General features: G+C 44.4%; 1 protein-coding gene across 10 annotated transcripts in view; it reads left to right on the forward strand.

Annotated features, from left to right (window-relative positions):
* Nucleotides 1–25,210, forward strand: part of Inpp4a (inositol polyphosphate-4-phosphatase type I A) — a 131,713-nt gene that overhangs the window by 69,265 nt on the left and 37,238 nt on the right. For 8 of the 10 annotated variants that reach the window (XM_021719593.3, XM_078028508.1, XM_078028513.1 and 5 more), the window contains exons 3-13: nt 1,035–1,243; nt 1,758–1,802; nt 12,318–12,436; nt 15,228–15,344; nt 15,631–15,710; nt 17,254–17,365; nt 18,028–18,118; nt 18,511–18,658; nt 20,940–21,070; nt 22,913–23,017; nt 23,522–23,630. In XM_021719593.3, the coding sequence (XP_021575268.2) occupies nt 1,138–1,243; nt 1,758–1,802; nt 12,318–12,436; nt 15,228–15,344; nt 15,631–15,710; nt 17,254–17,365; nt 18,028–18,118; nt 18,511–18,658; nt 20,940–21,070; nt 22,913–23,017; nt 23,522–23,630 (1,163 nt within the window). In that variant the 5' untranslated portion in view covers nt 1,035–1,137. Of the gene's footprint in view, nt 1–22; nt 278–1,034; nt 1,244–1,757; nt 1,803–12,317; nt 12,437–15,227; nt 15,345–15,630; nt 15,711–17,253; nt 17,366–18,027; nt 18,119–18,510; nt 18,659–20,939; nt 21,071–22,912; nt 23,018–23,521; nt 23,631–25,210 lie in introns of those variants that run through there. The other 2 variants (XM_021719595.3, XM_078028516.1) reach the window with 2 other exon arrangements.

The following is a 25,210-nucleotide window of genomic DNA, read 5'->3' on the forward strand; positions in this document are numbered from 1 at the left end:
TACAGAGTCCTAGAAACCCTTGGGAAGATGGGTCTCCCTGGATGTATGGAGACATTCAAGAGGATGTTTTTAACAGCCTTATGACTTAGCCTCATTATCTTGACTTACAAAGATTGGCTCCTCTGGATCCAGCAGGAGTTGTAGGACATAGGTTGGATAACCCCGACACCCCATTCTCTCTGCTTAACCTACTTCTGCACCAGGGCAGTCTCTGTCTGACTCAGCCTGTGGCGGCAGTTCGCCCTGCACCCTCTCACCTCAGCACTTTCCACTTCAGGTAGGCGCAGATTACCACTTGATGCTTTGTGGGAAACAGAGCCTGAGACCAAGACACACAGGAGTTTGTGTAGCTCAGAGAAGCAGAAAAGTAGATTAGAGACCTGAGTTTTGTCCCGCCAGAGTTCTTCTGTGCCCGTGGACCACAGGCCTCTCACGCAGCTCTTGTCCCTCTATCCAAGCAGGGGTGAACTGATTGGAGATTATAAAGGATCTGGAAGCCTTGCCGATAGGAGAGCATAATAAAGCAACAAGAAAAATCCCAAAAGCCTTATTTATTTATTTTTATTTTTTGTGATACTGGGGATTGATCCCAGGATGCTCTAGCACTGAGCTGTATCCCTGGTCCTTTTTATTTTTTAATTTTGAGACAGGGTCTCACTAAGTTGCCAAGGCTCGCCTTGAACTTTTGATCTTCCTGCTTCAGCTTCTTGAGTATCTGGGGTTATAGACATGTGCCACTGGATGTGGCAGAAGCCATTTGTATGAGCACATAAGTCACATCATTTATTGTGGCATATCTGTTGAAGAGAACATGTTTTCTTTATGGGAATCCATGGGTACACTGTGTTGGGGGAGTGGAGGGGAGAAGTAGTAATTAGATGGGCTGAGAGCAGCGGGTATGCCACTCCAGTGCCTTATCTGCCAGAGGACCCTGGTTACTGCCTCTTGCCCATGTTAGGTCTTGTTCTTTCTCCATAGTGCCTTGCAGTCACCATCCTTCTGGCTTCTTACCAGTGTTTGCTTCTATTTCTCAGGGCTCCTGCCACCTTAGGAGACTAGGACTTGGTGACATTGCTTCCTGGGGAATCAGGTGTGGTCTGACCCAGGAACAAGAAGCATATCCTCACAAATGACATCATGACAGCAAGAGAGCACAGCCCTCGCCATGGCGCAAGGGCCCGTGCAATGCAACGGGCTTCCACCATCGATGTGGCAGCTGATATGCTGGGCCTGTCTCTGGCAGGTGAGCCTCGCAGGGTCTGCCCAGGGCCCCTGGTGTGAGTTCTCAGCATGCAGGGCCCACACTGTCCAAGCCTGCCTCCTGGGCATAGGATGGACGGGAAGAATGGGGAGGGTGCTCTGCTGTGGCTTTCTTATGATTGATCTAGGAAATTGGGAGGGACAGTCAACCCTCCCCTTGGGAAGTGCTCTGCTAGATCCTGATCGTCATCTTTTCCAGTTTAAGTGGGCCTCTCTGGGGCCCATTTGCCAATAGATGATATGGGAATGTCCATAGTACGTACCTGGCTGTGACAAACCCTCTGCATTGTGGGCATGTGGACCCCAGAAGGAGGGGCATTGTGGTCTTAGAACCTGAGGCTTCTCAAAAGTAAAATGTTTAGAAAGCAAAGAAATAATTTCCTATAATAACTGGGGGTTGGGGGTGGGAAGAAGTAGAGTGGTAGATTTTATTGTATTAAATCTAAAAGCAAAGAAAGATTTAATAAAGGTGATTTTTTTCTTTCATTTCTATTCAGGAAACATACAAGATCCAGATGAACCCATTTTAGAATTCAGCCTAGGTAGGTATCATTTTATTTTTTGGGGGGCGGGATGGGTACTGGGGATTGAACTCAGGAACACTTGACCACTGAGCCATATCCCCAGCCCTATTTTGTATTTTGTGTTAAGACAGGATCTCACTGAGTTGCTTAGCACCTTGCTGTTGCTGAGACTGGCTTTGAACTCTCGATCCTCCTGTCTTAGCCTCCTGAGCTGCTGGGAATACAGGTGTGCCCGACCATGCCCAGCTTGTTTTGTTTTGAAAAGTATGTTTCTTAAAAACAAAACCACAAATCCTACCACGGGCACAGGTTTGTCTCTAAGAACTTGCTGCTATTGCCACCTCTGCAGAGGTGTTTCTAAGATGAGGCTGGAAGGAATCTCAGAGGCCCACAGGGCTACGGTCTCCTCAGAAACCTCCTGTCTGGGAAGTGCTCTGGCAGTCCTGCTGTGACCAGGGGACAGGGAAGTGAGTGCCTCAGAGATGCTGCAGAGACTCTCTCCCCTCCTCCTATTCTTGGGAGAGGAAAGGAGTAAGAAAACTGGGCTTAGGGCTCTAATTTCTGCCCCTGGCCAGAAGAGTTTAGTTCTGTATCCCTCGGTTACCTATACTGCAGAAGGCTTGATGATGACATCTGCCTGCTGTTCCTCTCAGTGAGAGTCAGAAAAAGTGGGTAGGAGCTGGGTGTAGTGGCACACATCTGTAATCCCAGCAATTTGGGAGGCAGAGACAAGAGGTTCACAAGTTTGAGGTCAGCTTCAGCAACTTAGTGAGACCCTGTCTCAAAATAAAAAATAAAAATTTTAAAAGGGACTGGGGAGATAATTCAGTGGTAAAGCACCTCTGGGTTTAATCCCAACCTCCTTCCCCCAAAATGGGTTAGAATGTACAGGGCCGAGGGCCAGGGCAAGAGCTCCTCTCTCCCCCAGCTCTTGGTGATAGTCAGCAGTGATGTCCAGGAGATAATGTGACATTAAAGAGGCACTTCTGGAGAGTCAAGTGACCTGGATTCTAGTTCTGACTGTGCCAAACAAGTTGCATGTCCTCGAGCCTGCCACTTGACCTTGCTGACCCAGTTTCCTCATGTGCTGCTTGGGGTTGCTGGTGTTCATTTGAGAGCCAAGAAGATCAAGGCAGTTAAACTCCCCTCCTCTCCTGAAAAGACTTGGACAAATTGCAAAACTCATAAAAATATAAGTGAACCATTATTAAATTAATAGTAAATTCAGAAAATGTTACCATTTCAGATTTACCTTCCTTAACATGTTTGGAGGGTCTCCCCAGCCTTGACTCGCTGGCTGGTCTGCAGGGGAAATTGAGTGCTGGGCTACATTCTGGGGTGAGAGATCTGGGGATGCAGCCATACCTGCTGGAATTCCATACTCCTGCTTACCACCTTAGGAGGACTTTCTTGCTTTTTACAAGTTGCAAAAGTTATTCACAGATTTTTGGTTTTTAGCTAGCACAGTGAATATTTCCATATACCCCCTTGTTATAAATCAGAGTTTGGGCTCAGGTTCCTCTTAAGTCCCATCAGCCAGGCAGAGACTAGAGGGTTTTTTCCTGAGGCAGGGGCTCCAAGCCAGGTACACCAGCGCAGAAGAGATAGGATGCTAGGCCAGAGGAAGCCAGGAGTAAGTGGAACACTTTACTGAATAACAAGCTCCTTCCACCTGTCAACTTTGCTCTCATCCTCATCCACTCCTCCCAAAGAGACAGACATACTGGCTTTCTGGACCCTAACCTAAAGTAGGCATCCTGAGCAGCTCTACACTCAGCATCACTTGGCCTTCAGTGCCCCATTCTTAAAAATGTAGACATTTGTCCACGCAAAGATGTGTGCTTGAGTATTCACTGTGATTCAGTTCATAATAGCCTACACTGGAGACACCTCAGATGTCCATCAGCAGGAAACTCAACTCTGGTGGAATAGTTAGTTATGGGAGGAATCTCATCCAGGAAGGAAAAGGATTGTGTGACTGATACATATAAGCATCTGGGCGAATCTTGAAAGCATTGTGCACAGCAAAAGCTAGAAGCAGTATACAGAAGCTGCATGTGGTGTGGTCCCATCTGCAAGAACCTCAAGGAAGGTTGAGCTGTAGTGAGAGGAAGCAGGTCAGTGGTTGTTGGGACTGGGGTTAGGACTGACTGGAAAAAGAGAAGGAACCCCTTTTTGGGGTGACAGAAGTGTTCTATATCTTAATAGTGGTGTAATTGTATGGACATGGATGCTTCCCAAAACTTAATGAACTGTATACTTAAAATGGGTACTTTTAACTTAAAAATTGTAGCTCAAAATTTATTTAAAACAAAATGAAAGACCTGTGTGGGAGGCCTACAAATGAAAGAAAAAATAGAACTTGGAAGAAGCAGAGATGGTTCAGAAGTAGAAGAAAACATGAAAGAAATTATAATTTATATTCTTAAGAGAAGGTATTGTATCCACCAAGAGGATATGATAAAAAAGAATAGCAAATGATGAACAAGAGCAGTCCTTAACATTTTAAATATGACAGATAAAGTTTAGAAATTGTAGATGTACAAAGAATTCTCCCAGAAAACAAAATTTTAAAAGCAAAATAGGAGATGGGAGAGAAGATGAAAGTAGGAAATTAGAGAACAAATTCAGGAAGTCTAACATTTAAAAGAGAAAATAGAAAAGAATGCAAGGGAGGAAATTACCAAGAAATAATATAAGAATTCTGAGAACTGAAGAATGTGTTTCTAGGTTAAAATGCCTAATAAAACCCAGAACAATGATTGAAAAAGACATGCATCATGGTGAAATTTCAGAACACAGGAATTAAATGAAGATCCAAAAAACTTCTGGAGGAAAAAACTGTATTTATAGTTAGGAATAAAACTAACATGGAACTCCTGAGTCACATTGGAAACTTGAAGACAGACAGGCAGTAACACCTTTAATTATATCTTCAACCTAGAATTTTCTGTCCAAGCAGACTGTGAGTGGAATGTGAGGGCAGAAAAAACTTGTTTCAGCTCTGCAGAGTCACAGATGAATTGACTTCCCCCACTTCCTTTTTCTAGAAGTTATAGAGCATGTGCTCCATCCAAAAGAGAGAGGGAATAAGTTGAGGAAAAAATGATGTGGTGTCCAGGAAATGGGGTCTATACTAGAGAGAAGTGGCTCATGATAAATGGCATATGCTTAACTTTAATCTTGTGGAATGTGAGTTTAACACAAAATTGAGCTGAAACGATTGAGAGAAAGGATCAACACTGTATAATTGAATTAAAGCTCCTCATCCTCTGTAATAGAAATTGGGACATTTCTGAATGTGGCAGCTCAAGAGCAGTAATGTAGTCATGTTAATTAGATTCAGAGGAGGAAAGAGCTTAAGCAAGGGAGGGTGAATTTTATCGTCAGTGGATTTCACCACAATTTTTAAAACAGTGGACAGGAGTGGCATGCTTATGTGGGCAAATACTTTGATTTCTAAAAGAAAAAAGTCAATAAATTTTAAGATTTTAAGAATTGCTCACTTCTGTAAAACCATACAGAAAGTGTTCAGAGGAAAAGGAAACCCTACTGGAGAGATAATCAGTTGGCATTTTCGTTTAAAACTCTTTTCAAATATATGTGTATTTTCTACCCTCACAAAGTTCTATTTGGGAATTTATGAGTGCAGCTGGTGGCAGAGGTGATGGAATTGTTTTTAGAAATGGCACCCATATTCTTGACATGCCCTTGTGGTGTAGAAAACTATCACTGGCATCCTTTCATTGAATAGGTGAATGTTTGCTTCATTATTTCAGCTGCGTTCCTTATTATAACCAGTTTCTATTATTGAACATTTAGGCTTTTTAATTTGTCATTCTACATAACCACCATAGTTAACATACTTAGATTTTTTTTTTGTACATTTTGCTGATTATTTTCATAGGGCAAACTCTTGAATGTGGAATTGCTAAGCCAAATGATATGCACTTGCAATGTGTCTTACCAGTTTGCCTCAGCATTTAACATTTATTCGGCTGGGATTACAGATGATCTGGCTAGAGAGACAAGGCATGCACATCAGAGGTGAATCCAAATGAGTGAGTGACATGGGTGGTGATCAGCAGGAGATGGACTGTGGGCTGCTCAGAGGAAGCTCCAGGAGCTATGGAAGTTGAGCTAGTAGTTAAGCACGGGGTGAGATTTAGATAGGATGGGTGGGGGGATCAGGCTAGGAGAGAATGTCACTTGGGAAAGGTTATGTTCTGAAAGCAGCCACAGCCCATCAGCAGTCTACCCATCCTTTGGCCACCTGAAATCATGGTGAAAACCAGTAGCCTAGAAATCACTGTAGGGAACAGAATGAGGTTGGAGATCCTACAAAGTTCTATTTGTAGAGAGTTGTCATTTGACCTGTCTGGGAGTCTCCTAAAAAAACCCACTTATGAGACTTGGCTTTATCTGGACTCAGAATTCCCCTAGTGGGAGCAACTTTTTTTTTTTCCCCCCCTGAGAGCATGTCAGAAACGATCAGTGGCTAGAGTTGAAGAATATCTCAGTGTCTATTTAGCATGTGGCCCTGGTTCAATTCCCAGCACCACAAGGGTGGGTAGGGAAATCAATGGTAATTATTTTTTAAAGCATTGCAGCTGCCTGAGGCCATACTAACAGTTGAGGCAAACAAAAAGCTGGGGGTGGGAGAAGCCTTTAAAGGAAAAGCTGGGGAATGGTATGTCCATAAGGAGCTTTGAAAAGCTCTGGCATGTTCATGGCAGCTGGCACACATGCAGGGCTGTGCACATGCTCAGGAAAGACCTGAGGAGGCTGAGTTATCTCCTCACAATGACCTTGAGGTTCCGCACAAGCAGGAAGTGAAGACAGTTACAAACTGCCTTCCTGAACCCCGAAGATGTAACCCAGTCTGCACACAGAAACTTCTAGCAAAAGCCCCACACATCAGAGGTTTGTGGTTTTTGGTATTTAAGGAGATCTCTATCCAGTTTTATCTGACCACTAAGCTTAATAGTAGTTGCTACAGTGGCCACATGTGGAAGAGAATTAGGTGAGGCAAGTGCCTGAGTGAGTGACAGAGGTGGTGAACATCAGTAGCAACAGAAAAGCAGCAACAAACCCTGGGGAGGGGAGGGCAGGGAAAGGGACCTGATTTCCAGAGTTGCCACACTAGATTTTTTAAATCTATTTTTCAACAAAGAATTGAGATATGCAAAAAGGTCAAGAAAGTATGGTTCATATACAGGGAAATTAATAGAACAAAACAAACCTATAGTCAGTAAGAACTGACTATAGGAAACACAGGTATTTGAGCTACTAGACGAAAGTTTTAAATCAACTATTTTAAATATGTTCAAAAAATGGAAGGAAATCCTGTCTAAAGAACTAATTAAAAACAGAACAGTATCTCACCAAATAGAGAATATCAGTGCAAAGACAGAAAAGAACCAAAGAGAAATTTGTAAAAAGAACCAAATGGAATTTCTGCAGTTCAAAAATATAATAATTGAAATTAAAAATCCATTAAAAAAGGCTCAACCACAGACAGAGAAAGAAACTGCAAACGTAGAAGACAGGTCAATTGGCATTTTTCAGTCTGAGGAACAGAAAGCAAAAAGAAGAAAAATAAAGAGAGTGTCAGAGCCGTGTGGGACAACACCAAGTAAGTGTACCAACATAGGTATCAATGGAGTTCCAGGAAAAGACAGAGGGGAGGGGAGAGAAAAAATACTTGAAGAAATCATGGCCAGAAACTTCCCACATTTGATGGAAAACATATAGGAAGCCCAGTAAACTCCAAGTTGGATAAGCTCAAAGAGATTCACACCTGGAGACATTATAATTAAACCATCCAAAGCCAAAGAATTTAAAAAGCAGCAAGAGAGGTGACTTACTATGTACAAGGGATCTTCAGCAAGAGTAAACATATTTCTTATCACAAACTCTGGTGTTCAGAAGGAAGTAGGATGACATATTCCCATTCCTGAAAGCAAAAGCCAGTCATCTAAGAATTCTATATCCAGCAAAAATGTCCTTCGAACGTGAGAGATGAAGAGATACATCCACATGAAGACATGTACACAAATGTTTATAGCATTATTTTGTAATAACTAAAATGTGTAAGTAACCAAAATATCTTAATTGATGAATGGACAAATGGTATGCAGTATGCTCATTCAGTAGACCATGATTCATCACTAAAAAGGAGTGGAATATTGATACTGGCTGTAGAAGGAGTAAGCATTGAAACTGTGCCAGATCAAAGAAGCCAGAGACAAAAGGCCACATTCTGTGTGATCCCATTTATATAAAGTGTCCAGAATAGACAGATCTATACAGAAGAGATTAGTGGTTTCTGAAGGGCTGGGGAAGAGGGATGGATGGCAAATGATTGTTTATGGCCATAGCTTTTTTTAGTATTTATTTTTTAGCTATAGGTAGACATAATATATATATATATATATATATATATATATATATATATATATATATATATATATATTTTATGTGGTGCTGAGGATCGAACCCAGGGCCTCATGCATGCTAGGCAAGCTCTCAGCCACAACCCCAGCCCATATGGGCAGTTTTGTTTTTCTTTTGAAGTGATGATAATGTTAAGGAACTAGATAATGGTAATGGTTTCAGAACTCTATAGTACCCTACCAACCACTGAATCGTATACTTGAGGGTGGTGGATTTTATAGTGTGTGAAGTAGATCTTACACAAAATATCTTTTTTAAAAAAATCAAAAGTACACTACTGAAAATGAGTACAAACACATAAAAGCAAACAAAGGAACAATCTCACAGCTCAAAGAATAAATATCAAGAATCAGGCAAATTTTGAGTGAAGAGATGTGACAATATCTGGCATTTTATTATTTAAATGCTTAGGAGACCCAGAAGAAGAAAAAGAGACAGAAAGAGGAACAGCAGGCCAGAAGTTACAGAAGAATCTTTTCCTGGAAGAAGGGTGGATGTAAGACCCAGAATGTTCACCAACTGCTAGGTGTCTCCTTTTGAAACTTGTAAATTCCAAGGATAAAGAAAAAAACTTATGCTTCTAAATGACAATGAAAAACCAAATCCTACCATTAAGGACAACTTGAAAAAAAAAAAGAGAAAAATCTAGAAAAAAGGAGCAAAAATCTAAGAAGTATCTTATTCATGTTTCCAGGAAACTGATAACTCTGTAATGGAGCTGAAGGTGGAGACACAGTATTGTTGTTGGTTTTTGTGTGTGTGTGTGGTGCTGGGAATTGAACGCAAGGCCTTGTGCATGGGAGGCAAGCACTCTACCAACTGAGATATATCCTCAGCCCTCTCTTACTCTTTTGAGGGCTCACAGTGACTCCCAAGAGAAAGCTGAGCAGGGCTTCAGATACTTCAGTACCAAAGTGATGGGGATTATTTTTCTAAGGCCCATAAGAGGAAAAATACTTGGTGAAATTCCTTTCACTTTGGTTTAGAATAGAAAAGACCATACTTCTAGATTAAAGGGAACCAGAAGCAGGCGCTTGCTACAGGTCCACTTAGTTCCCAAAAGTTAAGAATGTCAGTGCTTCTTAGAACCTGGTAGAGGCTATCACAGGTCTTTTCTGAAGAAAGCATCATCTTGGGCCTCAAGTCATTCCTATAAACAATTTTTAAAAAGTTATATTCAGCATAAGTTCATGAATTTTGAAAAACAAAAACAATAACAAACAATAGAAATAACAAACAATAGAAATAGACCCACAGAGATTTGGGATGTGAAAGTTGCTGGCTGTTTTAGTGAGGTTGGGCTGCTAGAACAAGAGCAGAGACTGAGTGCTTTAGCAAAAGAAATTTATTTCTCAGAGTTCTGGAGACTGGGGATTCAAAGATTGTGGAGCTAGCAGGTCCACTGTCTGCTGGCTTTGTAGCAGACCATTTTGTTGTATCCTCATGTAGCAAAGAACAGAGCGAGGAGAGCATGTCTCCTCTTTAAAGGCACTAATTCCAACTCACAAGGACTCTGTTGTTGCGGCCTAATGGCCTCCCAAAGGCTCCTCCTCCTGACACTAGCACCTTGGGGTTAGGATTTTAATATGTGAATTTTGAGAGGATACAGGCATTCAGTTCATAACATTAAGTTAAAGGGGAATAAAGAGAATAATGACATTATTAACACCTCATCAGAGAATGAAAAACCATAAAAGAACCAAGTGAATATTCAGATCAGCAAGTTTAACAACCTGTGGGTGGGTCTGAGAAGCAGAATTGATACAATTGAAAAGAAAGTTGATGGTCTTAGATTATAAGTCAAGAAGAGAATTTACAAAAGAAGCCAGAGACAGAAAATAATGGAAACAACAACAATAAAAACAAAAGAGTATAAAAAAAGTGAGAGTATCTGTTTATTTTGTGTTCAAGAAGAAACAGAGAAGGGTCAGAAGTGTATGTATTGGACAAATTATATATCTGTATGCATATAAAGTATGTGACAACAAATTCCATCCATATGTACAACTATAATGCACCAATAAAAATTGTGGGGAAAAATAAGACTACCAAATAAAAAAAAGTGTATTAATAGGTGAGCATTTTTTCCCAGCTCATAAAATTGAGCAAGTCACAGAACTAGTAAAAATAAAATATCCTTAGATACATCATAGTTAAACTGTCGGAAGTCAAAGTCAATGGGAAAATCAGTGAAGTTGCTAGAACACAAACACGTACAAAAGCACAGAGTAGCAATAATTAGACTGACTGCTGAGTTCATAACAGAAAAAATAGAAACTCAGAGGCACAATGTTTAAAGGTTTTAGAGAAAGTAACTGCATAGAGAAAATAATCTTAAGGATTTGGGTACAAATAGAGACCTTTTCAGACCATAAAAGCTGAAAGAAGGTGTTGTGAACACAGACTTGCAGTATAAACAGTGCCGAGGTATTGAGCTCACAGGTGTAGAAAGGACTGGAAAGCCAAGCACTAGAAGGGCCCTGGGCAAGCTGGATGTAGCTCGGTGAAGAGTGGCTGTGTGAAATAGAGCACACACATGCATGTGCCAGCAGAAGAGCTGGTGTGGCCGTGCTAATGGCAGGCAGAGTGTAATTAGAACCCTAAAGAGCAGTGTGGGCTGTCTGATCCTTTCAAAGGACAATGATAGCCAGTAATTTCTTCCAAGTGGCCTCTTGAACAAACCTTCTCACCCAAACTGCCTCAAACACAGCAAGGCGTCTCCCACCCCAACCCCTCCATCAAGTTTGCCTCTCCTCCTTCCATTGCTTTGTATTTTCCTGACTTTTCTTTTCATCATTTTCTTTCTTTCTAATTATTGCTTCTTTTGTCTGTATTACTGTCTTCATCCCAAGCCGCCTCCTCCTTCTGCATTACCTCTGCATTTGTCCCTCCTGTTGTGGACATGGGGATGTTTTTTTAAATTAGAGTTGAAGGTAGACTTTCTATTTTTTCATTGTGACAGAATACACATAGTATAAATGTTACCATTTTAAACATTTTAAAGTGTACAGTTCAATGACATTAAATTATATGCCTGCCACCACCACCTATCTCTAGAATGTTTTCATTTTGAAAAACTGAGTTAATTTTACTTTTCTCTATTCATAATTTTAAAGGGAGCAGCTGAACATTTATGTTTTTCTAAATGAATCCCACCAAAAAAGTTAATTATTTTTACTGCTGTTGAACATTGATTTGTTGTGAATTTTCTCAAATCCAAGATATACCTTTTTCACATTTTAACATCTCTTTAATTTAAGGAAATAACTTCCTCTCAGTGGCATAGCATAGTTTAATGACAGTGGGTTTTGTTTTTCCCCTTTCATAGTGCATTTAATGTCAGAGAGCATGTTAGATTCAATGAGATGTAAGTTTTTCCTGTGGATCACTTCTGTGAGAATTATCTGAGATATGTACTATTCAGAGTGTACTATCAGATGTGTATTTCAGAGTACGTAGCACATCATATTTATCAACCAAAATGGTTCTGCAAGATATCTTTAGTTCTGAGAAGTTACACTAAGTATTTTGCACATAATGTGTCTTATTAGGAGAATAGATGAACAATGACATCTTAAAAATAAAGTTTTTTTTATTTTGCCATAGAATTTTAATTTTATTCCCAGTATACATTGATGCTCACACCAAGATGCAGGGGGTGCTGGGCTTAGAGTTAGCCACACTGTCACAGGATGCAGGCACGTGGAGCCCTGTTGTAGATTTCAGACTTGTGTCTTTTTAGTCATTCAGTTGGAATTCAGTTCACTATTGAGGGCCAGCTATTGGGGGCATATGGAGGACCCCAAGAGAGAGAGCTAGCTCTATTTTCCTTTGTGTGGACGTAGGAAGCCATCTTTAACACCACCTGCCTCTGCAGCTGTGGGCCTGCTGTCCTCTGCAGGGCGGGAGAAGGGCAAAGGAAGGGGGAAAGACTGAAATTTGTAAAATCACTTTCCTGTGACAGTGTGATCATCTTAACCTTCCGAGTATCATCGTCTGCTTTCTTTGGGCTTGGAGCATACAGCTAACCAGTGCCTGGTTTTGAAGAATTTGTTTTTTCCCGTCTTGATTCTGTAGCTTGCAGTGAGTTGCATACGCCATCGCTAGATCGAAAACCAAATAGTTTTGTAGCAGTGAGCGTCACCACCCCTCCTCAGGCGTTCTGGACGAAGCATGCACAGACAGAGATCATTGAGGTGGGTGCTCTGGGGGCCTGGGATTTGCTGCCATGGTATTCACAGCCTCACCGGACACTGCTCCTTTCTGAGCATCTTAGCTACAGTTGTGTTTATGTGAGTTGTTGGTTTTACAGAGTTTTCAGTACCTTGATATTTTTCATTCCACTCATTTGCTATGTCCTTGACAGTTATTGATTAACTGTTGATGAGTATTTGGAGCAGTGATCTTCTAAGGTTCATTGCCTCTTAAGAGGCCTAATTCTTCCTTGTCATTTCCAGCTGGCTGCTACTTTTAAATTCCATAGGGTTTAATTTGGAATTGTGCTCTTTTTTGGGGAAGGAGGTGATGGTATTGGGGATTGACCTCAGGCCTCATACATGCTAAGCAAGCACTGTACCACTGAGCCTCACCCCTGACCTTTTTTATTTTGAGATAGGATCTCACAAAGTTCCCCAGGTTGGCTTTTGGCTTTCAGTCCTACTGCCTCAGCCTCCCTAGTAGTTGGGATTACAGGAAAAAAATTGTGGTTGTTAATAAAAATTTGGAAGATTTCTGTCTATTAATCAGTCCTCTTACTGGCACATATCCTTAGTTTTGTTGGTTTTTATTTTTATTTTTTGTTTTTCACAGTAGTGGGGATTAAACCTGGTCCTTTCACATGCTAGGCTAGTGCTCTACTACCAGGCTGGATCCTAGTAGTAGAGACAGGTCTTGCTTGCTAATTTGCTAAGGCAGGCCTTGAACTTGTGATCCTCCTGCCTCAGCCTCGTGAGCTGGGATTATAGGCCTGCACCTCTGCTCCTGGCCTATTTTTACATCCTTCTGAATTTTTTAAAAGTACTTTTTTTGTTGTAAATGGACACAATACCTTTCTTTCTTTCTTTTTTATATGGTGCTGAGATTCAAACCTAGTGCCTCACGTGTGCCAGGCAAGCGCTCTACCATATATGTTAACTCTACTTTAAATTAATTTATGCATTTACTGAAAAAATTTTACAAAATCCCTTAAGATAATTGATGCATCACATAAGTTGCAGTGTGAAATTCCATAGGGTTTAATTTGGAATGTGAAGAATAACCAACTAAATTAAACTGCATTTACATTATTTTTACATTTTCACATAAAGACATAATAGTACATAATTTTACATAAAAACAGTTTTACATTTTGGAAGCCTAGAGTATTCTTTTAGTCTCTTAGAAACTTGTTTCCAAGGTTAGGTCAACTGTTGTGGTTTTTAGCACTGCCCACACATCAAGCTCAGTGAGAGGTAATAACACAGGGGCAGAGTCCCTGTCCTTGGGTATTCCCAGCCTGTGAGGGGGGAAGCAGAAAGGAACAGGTCCACCTCCATACACAGCACCGTGGGGCAGTATAGAGTAGCACGGTGAGGCAAGCCAGGACACGGGGACCTATCCAGCTCTGAGGGTCAGAGCAGCTTCCTTAGAGGGGCTGGATGAAATTCTGCCCCAGCAGGTCCAGGGTGGAGCCCAGGACTCTATTCCTCACAGACGCCCAGGTGATGCCCACGTGGCTGGTCCTCATGTGGAAGAGCTTGTTCAGTGGTAGCTCTGCAAAGGCAGCGTGATAACAAGCATCATGCGGGTTTGGGAATAGCTATCCTGCTTAGTGTGGGCTCAGGCAAGGAGGGCAAGGACAGAAGGACTGGATGGCCAGAGAGTTGGTGATGTGGCACACAGCCAGCCACTGCAGGCTGCAGGGAAGTCACATGACCAGGTGTCCTGATTTGGACAGGTGTTTGGGGGAGTAATGCAGGACCTGACTTTGGCAGAGGGAGGAAGTGGAAGGAAGGATGAATGTGAGAGAGGCTCAGGAGGTGGAACTTGTAGAAGTTCATGGCTACTGGGTGGTTGACAATGATGGAGAAGGAGGCACCAAAGCAGGCCCACAGGTGTTTAGCCTGCTTGGAAAGAGTCAGAGATAGCTTTACCATGGGCGATAGAGGGAGATTCCCCAGGAGGGTCTGTCCAGCAGACATCGAGAGAGACTGGAGCTGGAGCTGCAGAAGAACCCAGCCAGAGGCCCAGACATCACAGCATCACAGCAGGTGCAAACAGGAAACAATACAGTTTAGCTATGGTATTTCACACTGCCTGAGAAAGAGGATAATGTAGAGCCTTGAGGGGCAGGGCTATATTGCCAGGAAATAGCCACCTGTGATCTAGAAACTAGCAGCTGGGCCTAAAAGAAAAATAGCTATGGGGTTGGGCTGGGTCTCAGCAATAGTACACTTGCCTGGCATGTGTGAGGTACTGGGTTTGATTCTCAGCACCGCATATGAATAAATAAAATAAAGATCTGAAAACAACTAAAAATAAATATTTTTTAAAAGGAGATAGCTTTTAAAAGTCAAGCTTTAATTATTCCAAGCAGAGGAGTCTAGAAATAATAAGTCATTTCTTCCTCCCTGCTTGTACATCTTAAAGAAACAGCCCAAAGTGGTAAGTCCAAATGTGCAGCACATCTGAAGCCGTGACACTGAGAATAGGTGTGCATGTGGAACACGGTTTCACTTTACAAAATTCCTCCTCCTGAGTGGGAACCTTAGAAACGAGCCCACAGTAGCAATTTGCACCGTAGGCCTGTTTGTTGTGGTCTGGATCTTAACAGTCTGCGACAGACTGCATTTTCCTCTTTGGGATAGCAGATTTTTGGTCTCATGCTGCCATTACATTAGGTACTCCGAGTCAGTAAAATGTTAGTTTCTCATTCTGAAAATGTTAGATTACTTCAAAAACAATTATTTTTTAAAAATCCAACTCTGATTATTTTCTTTTTTCTTCTAGGGAACCAATAATCCTATATTTCTGAGCAGCATTGCCTTCTTTCAAGACTCTCTTATCAATCAGATGACACAAATCAAATTATCTGTATATGATGTCAAAGATAGATCTCAGGGAACAGTTAAGTAACATGCCATGGTTCATGGAATTTCCTCCCCATTTTTACAGTTATGTAATCATTTGAGTGAGTGGCGAGCACAGGATTGATTTCACTACTGGCTCACAAAGCAACTCGTGTCTAACACATTTGTCTTTGGGAATTGCTTTCTGAGCATTCCTCGTGGGCTTCTAAGATAAGTGTGAGATGGCTGTGGGAAGCAGTACCACTCCCCTGGGTGTGGCAACTGGACCAGAAGCAGATGAGTGCACTTATGCTTCTCTCCCCCCCCCCCCCCCGCCTCCTCAGATGTATTTACTGGGCTCTGGAACATTCGTTGTCAAAGATCTGCTCCAGGACAGGCATCACAGGTTACACTTAACACTAAGGTTGGTATTTGCTCGTATTCCTTTGAAAAGCTCTGGGTCCAGGGACAGGTGGGGAAAGGCCCTACTTCCTTTTCTGAGAGGACACCCTGGCTTCCCCAGAGGCAGGTCTGAGCCAGTGGTATTTTCTGCTGAGGTGAGGCAAGATGAACCACTCTGCCCATCAGAGAGCCGGTCAGGATGGAAATGTGTGCTGTCTGTCGGACATATGAGCACAGCTGTATCAGATCTAGAGGGCACAGACCTGATAATACTAAATGTAGCTGTCATCTTCCCTTTCCCAGTAATTTCCTATACAGGGAGGATTTTTCTCTGCTTTGTTCATTGCTATTCTAACCACCTAGAACAGGGCTCTGCTCAGGAAGTGTCTGTTGAATGAGTGAATGAATGAAAGGGAAACCCCCACTGCATCCCTAGACAGGAAGATGAAAGGTGTCAAGATGTCAGTCCTTCTCCAAGTGATTTTAGGGGTAGTTCCCACCAAAACCCTGGCATGTTGTTCTTTATTCAAAATCATGTAAAAATTGGACATATATTGCCTAGGGGAATAATCTAAAATAGTAAAGAAAATTCAACAAAGTCTCTGCAATTTTGAGACATTCACTACCATAAGTAATGACAGTGTTGGGAGCATTGGCTGTCCAATCTGCCCACAGGATGAGAGCCCTGCAGCAGTCCTGGGTGTGTAGGGAGAACGCAATGCAGGAAAAGGAAGAATATTGGTTAAAATTAGAGCTCATGTGAGGGAAATTGCTGTTGAGGGAAAATATGTAGGCAGATCAAGTGCCAGAACTAAATCTAGTTGGATTAGAGTTACTTGTGAGAAGTGGTCATCTTCCTTTGGAAAAGGAGCTCAAGGACTTCTCTGGGCATGAGAGCAGTGAGAGAAAGTCACAAAGGAAATGGTCATTAGATATGATAAAAATTTAGAACCAGACTGACTCAGACATCATAAATGTAACACTTGGGGCTCGAAGGTGTCCCTGGGGTACTGATGGATGAGTCAGATGGGCACAGCCATCATCCATCCTGAGGGACCTTGCAGGTAAAGACAACCAGGGCTGGGGTGGCATGGGCTACATCACTTCAGGATGCAGGGGCTTCAGGCAGTCCTGTGTGGTCTCAGTTTGCCTGGAGTCTCAGCCTAGGCCTAGTGCTCTTGAAGCCTTGAGGGTGAGGTGGGAAGGAGCAGAAAGTGGTCCATTGCCAGAAAAAGATACTCTTTATCCCTGAATCTGAGATGCACCCTATCACCCCTGAGCAGAGACCCCTGGGGCCAGTGGTGGCTTCTCGTCAGGGAGGCCCCCTCCTACTTCAGCAGGCGCATCCACACTGTCCCATCAGATGCAGCCCTCTCTTGTGCCCCCTGGTTTCCTTGTGTGCCTCTCCCAGGGCGGGCACATAGCAGTGACAGGTGACTGACTAACCAGCTGGCTGGGTCTTGCCACTCCCAGGACCCCTGAAAAGTTCAGGATGGCTGAACTTTGCTTTTAAGCAGAAAAGACACACTGTGACAACCCTCACCAGAGCACGCTGCGTATTGCAGGTCTGCAGAGAGTGATCGTGTGGGCAACATCACCGTGATCGGCTGGCAGATGGAGGAGAAGTCAGATCAGCAGCCCCCTGTGACCCGGTCTGTAGACACTGTCAATGGCAGGGTGAGTAGGCCACCTCCTTCTCTCCCTCAGAAGGACTGGGAGGGCCAGTCAGTTGGTGTTGGGTCTGGGCCTCTGTGCCTGCTCCTTGCAGCTGCCCCGCAGGACACTCAAATCCTCCAGGCATGGCTCTAAGGAGGAGGAGACAGCGAGGACTCGGCCTGAGAGTGAGTGGAGAGGCTGTTGAGACCAGGTCATCCCTTAGATTTTGGTAATAACTCTCCCCAGACACACACAGACCCCACAGTCACCTGGTACACCCCATCTCCTCAGGACCCACTCCTCTCCAGCAAGCACCCTCCTGCCCACCCCTCACTCAGAAGCCCTGAGCCCTCAAACGAGAGCTCTAATTTAAGAGTTCCAACACTGTGTAGTCCTGGTTGTAAGGTCTGAAGGTGCCTCATCTTACTCAGAATGTGTCTTGGCATCGTCTGTCCTTCCCTTTTGTTTTGCACACCACACCACTGAAACCCAAGGTGAAGTGAGTGAGGAGACACATCTCTGAGGAAATAGGGTGTGCGTGGAGTTTTCCAGGTGCCCGGGGAGGGGAGCGACCTTGGCATGGGCAGCCCCACTCCAGAGCTCCTCTGTGGCGTGGGAGGCCCCCTTTCTGCTGAGCGCACTGGAGGAGGCCGGGTCTCATGCTTTCCTGGTCCTGTTTTTAGATGGTTCTGCCTGTTGATGAGAGCTTGACTGAGGCCCTGGGAATCCGATCCAAATATGCCTCACTGCGGAAAGACACTTTACTGAAGTCAGGTAAACAGCTTCCTTGGTTGGTGCTCTTGTCTACTTGGGCCCTAATTGTCACCTGCCTGTTGCTCGTCAATGTGCCATTATTTCAGCAGTGCATAGAGTTTGAAATACCTAGAGGAAGGGGTCTCTTCCTCCTTTCACCCTTTCTTGTTTCACATTGGTTTAGTGACTGCCATTCCCCACCTCTAGCCTCTTGCACTTTAAAGTTAGTTACCTTTTCTGGGACAAAAAGGTTGCTTGTCACAGGGGAGGAACGTTGAGGCTCAGTGGCTTGGTGACTCCCTTGGAAGAACAGGAGAGGACTTGGGAGCATCAGCATCGCTGAGGGCCTGGGTGGAAGGACCCAGGAGGCAGGTCTCATCCACCACCTCTACTTCCCCCACCTTGTACCTCAGTGTTCGGGGGCGCCATCTGCCGCATGTATCGGTTCCCTACCACCGATGGCAACCATCTGCGGATCCTGGAGCAGATGGCGGAGAGTGTGCTTTCCCTACACGTGCCCCGGCAGTTTGTGAAGCTCCTGCTGGAAGAAGACGCGGCCAGGTGAGGCCCCACTGAGGGGCAGCCACTTTTCAACCTACATGGTGTCCCTTCCTTCCTGAGACGTGGTGGGCAAAGGTGCACTGGACTGAGTCTCTGCCTCTGCTTGCTCATCTGTATCCCAGCTCGCAGGGCAGGACTTCACATGGTGGTGTGTCTAAGACCCGGAGTGTGCCCAGAACTCAGCACTTCTTCCTGCCCTCCCCCTTTCTTCCTTCTCTCCCTGGCCTTCAGGAAGTTTGAAACAGCTGCCTTGTGGTTTCCTAGCTTAGGGCCACAGAGGTGGGGCCTCCACAGGACTGAGGAGGACCTGTCCAGGCACTCTGGCTCCCTGGAGCAAGGGTCCCGCCCCCTCAGCCCCACTTATCCCAGGGCATCAGTCCTAAGGCCTGCAAACTTTGTCTTCTGTCTGTCCTAGGCTGTCATTTCCACTCCTTATTCTAAAATGATGTTAATTATCAACACCATAGAACAGAAGCATGAAAGACGACAAGACAACCAGAATCCCATTGTTCTAATACAACTATTTTAATTTTTTTCTTGAAAAAAATTCAAACTTGGAGAAAAATGGCAAAAATAATGCATTGAATGCCCAGATACCTTTTATCTATTTTCACCAACTGTTAATAGTTTGCTTACTTTCTGCATAAACATTTTTAGAAGTAATTTTGATTTCTAAAATTTTTCTTAGTTTTGTCCATCTTTGCCTATATTTTCATAGGTGCAATCTGTTTTCCCATGTATCTTCAGTTTTCATGTTTTAGTTTTTAATCATGGCATGCTTTCCTGTTTGGTGTGGTACAACTGGAAAGCAGTCATTCATTGGACAGGTGCTTTAGTTCAAGAGTTGTGGTGGTGTTAGCAGCAGCAGCGTGTCAGGCAGTGTGGTCAGTGGGGCACCAGGTGTGGTCGGAAATGGAGAACAGGGAGCAGTATGCAGGAGAGCCAGATGTGTCAGTGAGTGTCAGACATGAAAAGGGAGCAAGAAAAAGGGTGGTCAGGGCAGGCCTCAGGGAGGTGACAATGTTCAACTGGCACCTGGAATATAGGGAGCAGCCATGTGCCACACAGGGCAAAATACCACAGGATAGTGGCTGGCAGAGCCCCTGTGCCCAGGTGTGACCTCAGACCAGGGCTGTTCCACCATGGTCCTGCCTGCACTGGGTGTTCTTGTATGTTTATTTTGCTAATGATAAAATGGCAAAACTTTTTTTGTAACTTTAAATAACTTAGTTGATTCCTAAAAACTTTTATTAAATTCACTCCCTCTGCTGCTGATGTCCTTTATGGAAACTGTTGCTTTTCGTGTGGGTGGTGCTTAGTACTGTGTTTCTGACTGTGTGTTTCAAGTCCTCTGGTCATTAATTGTCTTCATGGATTAGCTACTACCTTTCTGTGATGAGGGATTTAGCTTTTATCCTTCCTCAGTCCCATTTCCTAATACAGTCATCCATTTTCTTTAATTCTTCTTGTGTGTTGCTTTTTATGCTCATGTAGTTATTACTGTTGAACTAGGGAGTTTATATTTGAGCTTGTGCTTATTACACAAGTTGGAATTTCCTGAAGATAACAATCCCTCTTTCTTCCCTTTTTCCCCTTCACCCATCCTCTCCCTCAAGCACATCTAGAAGACGAGGCCCAAGGCAAGAGCAGTCTGATTCAACCAGCTAATGACACAATGCGCCACTTTCAGATGCAGACAGTTCCTCATATCCACAGCAGTGAAAGGAAGATTATGCTGAGGTGCCAGCTCCTCATGGTCCTTGTCCCACATCCAGGGAGGAGGACCTTGGGACAGAGGGGCCATGGCTGCAGCACTAGCTGAGCTCTGGGCCCTGCTGCTAGAAGCCAGCCCTAGGCTGCAGATGAGAAGCTCAGAAAGCCTCATCAGAATCTGGGAGATGAGGAGACTGTCCTGATAGCCCTGAGGGGAGATGGTCTCTGGCAGTTATTCACATGCCTCCAGTGCTCTCTGATGTGGGGGATGGCATTCAGGTCCTGCCTGTGCCTGAGCGGTGTCCCATAGTGGAGCTGCACTTGACACCTGTCTTTTCCACCTTCATGTAGTAACCCTTGAGCAGTTAATCTGAGTTCCTGTGAAAGCTTCTCTGTTTCCCGCTATGGCCAGCGGGTCTGCCTTTCATGTAGCTGTCTGTCCTCCCACTCCCTGGTTGCCCTTTAGACTGGCAGTGTGACCGCTGACCTGGCCCTCTCTGGGCACCAGTGCTACTTCTGTGCACATTCTGTGGCTAGCCCCATGGCCTAATATGTATCTCAATTGCAGAGTCTGTGAGCTGGAGGAGTTGGGGGAGCTCTCCCCTTGCTGGGAGAGCCTCAGGCGCCAGATCGTCACCCAGTACCAGACAGTGATCCTCACATACCAGGAGAACCTGAGCGACCTCCATCAGTACAAAGGTGGGTGTGGCCCATCCCCTCCAGGTACATATACTTCCCACTTGCCCCACCAGAGACCTGGAACCCAGGTGGCTCACATACTCACTGACACTCTTGAGTGGGTTTTTAAAAATAGATTTTCATGTAGGTGTGAATTCTTTCACATATGGTTTTTTTTTCAGATGTTAATTAAAATAACAAATGTGAATTGCATGGAAAAGTCCTTCTCTGCTCTTATCTGCCAACATAACCACTGTAGGATGAAATTTAGGGGAGATAAGATTACAAGCTGTTATTGATTCATGTAGTTTCTTCATCTAATATCATTGAAGCGACCAAAAGGATATAGGCTATTTGCTTTGAGGCAAAGCAGTTTTGTAGATTTTCTTGTTTAAATATTCACTGAACATAGCAATTGTCAAAAGACTCAAAGAAGAAAGCTAAGTGCAAACATCTTGCCTTTTTCTTTTTCTTTTTTTCTGGCAGTGCTGGGGATTGAACCCAGGGCCTCAGGCATGCTAGGCAAGCACTCCCCTGAGCTACCTCCCCAGCCCACATTACACCCTTTATTCTTTAAAGATGCCATTTGATTTTCAAAATACTTAGAAAGCAGTTCTTAACTCATTTCCCTTTTATTCTGACTGGAAACAATTTTTTTGTTGTTTTTTTGCGATTTATTGCTTCAAATTATTCTATCTTCATATTCTTTCCTTCTTCCTCTCTACATAATATTTTAGGGTTAAAGGAAAAAATCATAAGCCCTTCATGTAGTTTTGGCAAAGAACATGTGAACCTGTCCACAACTTTGGGTGGAAAAAAGCCAAACTGAGGTCTTACAAGATGGTGGTGCATAGGCTGGATCTGAGCCTGAAGAGCAAGTCTAAGTGTATCACTGAGAAGTGGCAGCATTTGCTGAGGAAACCGAGGCACTTACCCATGCTCGATGAGTGTTACCTAGGAAAGTGGAGTCCACATAGCCTCGGGTTTTCTAGAGTAGAGAGCTGCTCAAATGTCAGTGGCTTCCAGATACTTTGAGAATCTTGTTAAAAATCAGGTCTGGGTTCTACATTTCTCTTAGGTCCCAGGACACCCAGGCTGCTGGCCCAGAGGCTCAACATGAGTATCAGACTCTAGGGAGTAAACTCCTGTGACAGAATGCAAACTACACAGCTGCTGGGCTGCCATCTCAGGCTGACAGTACAATTCATGATTTTTCACTAGATGGGTTATTTATTTCTTTTCTTCTGATTATCATTTCAGTTGTCATCCCTTCGTTTGGTAGGCATGAGGTTCTTAGTTACGGATTCTAGATTCTGATCAGAGAAATAAGATTGTGGAGAGTGGTTATAAAACATCAACCAGGCTTCCTAACGAGCCTGGCACACAGGTTGCTGGTGAGCTGTGTGCCCCTGAGGCTGCAGTTGTGCTCTGTTGCTCTCCTGTGGACCTGGGGGGACGAGCAGACCTTGCCATCACTTTTTAGGATTGAGATGTGTTACTCTAGCCAAACCAGTTGTTCTAAAATCTTGGGCTGGGACAGTCTCTAGGGTTGAGACAGGTGGTCTCTGGCACGGACCCATTGCCTTACCTGGAGTTGTTGACAGTGTGCGGCACAGACTCAGATCTCTGAATTGCAGGCTGATTTGTGGAAGGCATGGCCTCCTTACTCCTGTAGCTTTCTGAAGCTGGTTCTCCTGGCTGGTGAGCTGCCCTCCAACCTACCACCTGGAGATGAAACTTGCTCGTGTGCACCTCAGAGTTTTCTAAGTCAGTCAGTATATGCCTGCCTTCCTGCAGCAGCAGCAGCAATGTGCTCTTCATGATCTGCTGGTGACCTTCATTTTCTCATATTCCATTTTTTAGGTCCCTCATTTAAAGCAAGCAGTTTGAAAGCAGATAAAAAGTTAGAATTTGTTCCCACAAACCTGCATATACAAAGGATGAGAGTTCAAGATGATGGCGGATCAGGTACCTACTTTTTGGCCCCTCTTTTTGAACCACATTACATTTCTTTTTTTTTTTCCCCCCTGAATACTTGGTCCCTGGGCTACCCCACATCTGTCCTAGTTTCCCTGTGTGCTCTACTGCTGGGTGACTCCAAGAAGAAACACCTCCCTAGAACCTTGGGAAGATCCCAGTTCAAGAGCCCAGAGCCTTTGCTCCTGTCTCTCCTCCCTCCAGCTTCCTTTTGTGCTTCCATGGCAGAAAGTTGCCCTCCATTCACCCTTTCCCAGGAAGGGGGAGAACGAGTGTTGCGCTAGCTTCCTGCAGCCCCACGTGGCCCACCCGAAGCAGAGAAGCCCTTTTGCGGAGACAGAGGAGCAGTGCTCCTGCAGGTCCCCCAAGCCCCAAGCTGTGGAATCAAGGCAACCAAGGTTGCAGGGACAGCATCCTAGATGGTGTGCCTCTCTCTGTAGCTGGCTGTCCACAGGCCTGAGCCTGAGTAACAGAAGTGAGCTTTCTGTCATTCAGATCAGAACTACGACATTGTCACCATTGGAGCACCAGCAGCACACTGCCAAGGTTTTAAATCAGGAGGTCTCCGCAAAAAGCTGCACAAATTTGAAGAGACCAAGAAACAGTAAGTAGAAGGAAGGGGTTTGTGGTTCTTGTACAGCTGTATGACGCTTCTCAGTTTAAAAAAAATAATAATCTAAATACAATCACAAACATCCAGCCATTGAATCTGCTTTTGCGTGGCAGGACCCTATGCTGCTGTGTGTGTGTGTGTGTGTGTGTGTGTGTGTGTGTGTGTGTGTGTATGTGAGAGAGAGAGAGAGAGAGAGAGAGAGAGAGAGAGAGAGAGAGAGAGAGGGAGGGAGAGAGAGGGAGAGACTGAGACTGAGCTGGGTGGGTGATGGCCCCACATTGGTGGTCCCAGACCTTCAAAGTGAACAGCATTCTGTGATCCACCTTTGAGTGATGCTTCAGGCAGCAGCCTGTGTGCACTGTTTGCTGACTTGGCTTCCTTTGGAGTCCCACGTCAGGTACTTGAACACAGAAGTATAAAGTCTGAGGCACATTGTTTCCTTTCCTGAAGGAGAGCCTGGGTGAACATTCCCAGTATTGAAAAGATCCAGGGGTCTCATGAAACTACTGTCTTGAGTAGGAAACTGCCAGGCAGTCAGGATGGGGAAAAGCATTTCAGACAAGGACATGGTGGACGCAGCCTATGCAGCAGCGGGAGAGGAGCTGAGGCAGAGAGCTGGCCTTGCTGCCAGCCTTCAGTAGACTGAGCTAACACTGGTGACCAGAGCTTAGCAGATTTGGGCCTGACCCTGTCGAGCTCAGGGGCTTTCCCAGGAGCAGACAATTCAGCAAGCACCATTTGGGTGAATCATACCTGGAGCAGGCCCACAGAGGGTGTAGGAAACACGGGGGTGGAGGGCAGCAATCCACCCTGGGTTGGGGAGAGCCCTAATCCCAGGTGTCGTGTTAGACACTGAGGGGCATTTCTCAGTGATCATCCACAATGTCTCCAGGAGTAAATGGATTGAAGGGTACAAGTGTAAAAAGTGGAGATGCTGAATAGAAATAATCTTGTGAGATCTTTGACAGACTGCAGAATGAGGAAGTAGCACAAAGTTCTCAGGTGGGGAGAATAATTATGACTTGAGCATGTGGTTAGGCCAATAGGGCAGATACACCTGAATGAGGTGGAACAGAAGAGAATGCTGACAGAGCGGCTTCTGAAGAAGATGAAGAGGCAGACCATATAGTTCAGCTCAGCAGGGTCAGGAAGAGTGGATGGGGTTGCAGAGAGGATTTTGAGATGGGAGGAATTAAATGAAGTATTGGGGGAAACCTGTGCTTGTGATATTGAAAGGTCTGAGTGTAATCAGTTAAGATAGTTTGAGGCCAAGTGAAGCATAGGCCCAGGGAACATCCAGAGAGTCCCATCAGTTGGCCAGGGGAAGACAGGGAGAAGAGCTTATGCACACACCAGAGCTATTAGGCTGTTGCTCAACTGCTGCCATAGCCAGGAGTCACAACACTGCTTGGGAAAATTGACCATCCTCTAGATGGGGTGGGGCAGTTTAGGCCAGTGACCAAAGGAGTCAGGAGACATCTGTTGAGTGTCATCGAGGTGGATGAGCCTGGTTGGCTGAGCAGCAAGCTGAAGAGAGTGCACAGGGAGGACTCCCTGCGTAGACAGACACA

Source organism: Ictidomys tridecemlineatus, chromosome 12, assembly GCF_052094955.1.
Source record: "Ictidomys tridecemlineatus isolate mIctTri1 chromosome 12, mIctTri1.hap1, whole genome shotgun sequence".
Lineage (NCBI taxonomy): Eukaryota > Metazoa > Chordata > Mammalia > Rodentia > Sciuridae > Ictidomys > Ictidomys tridecemlineatus.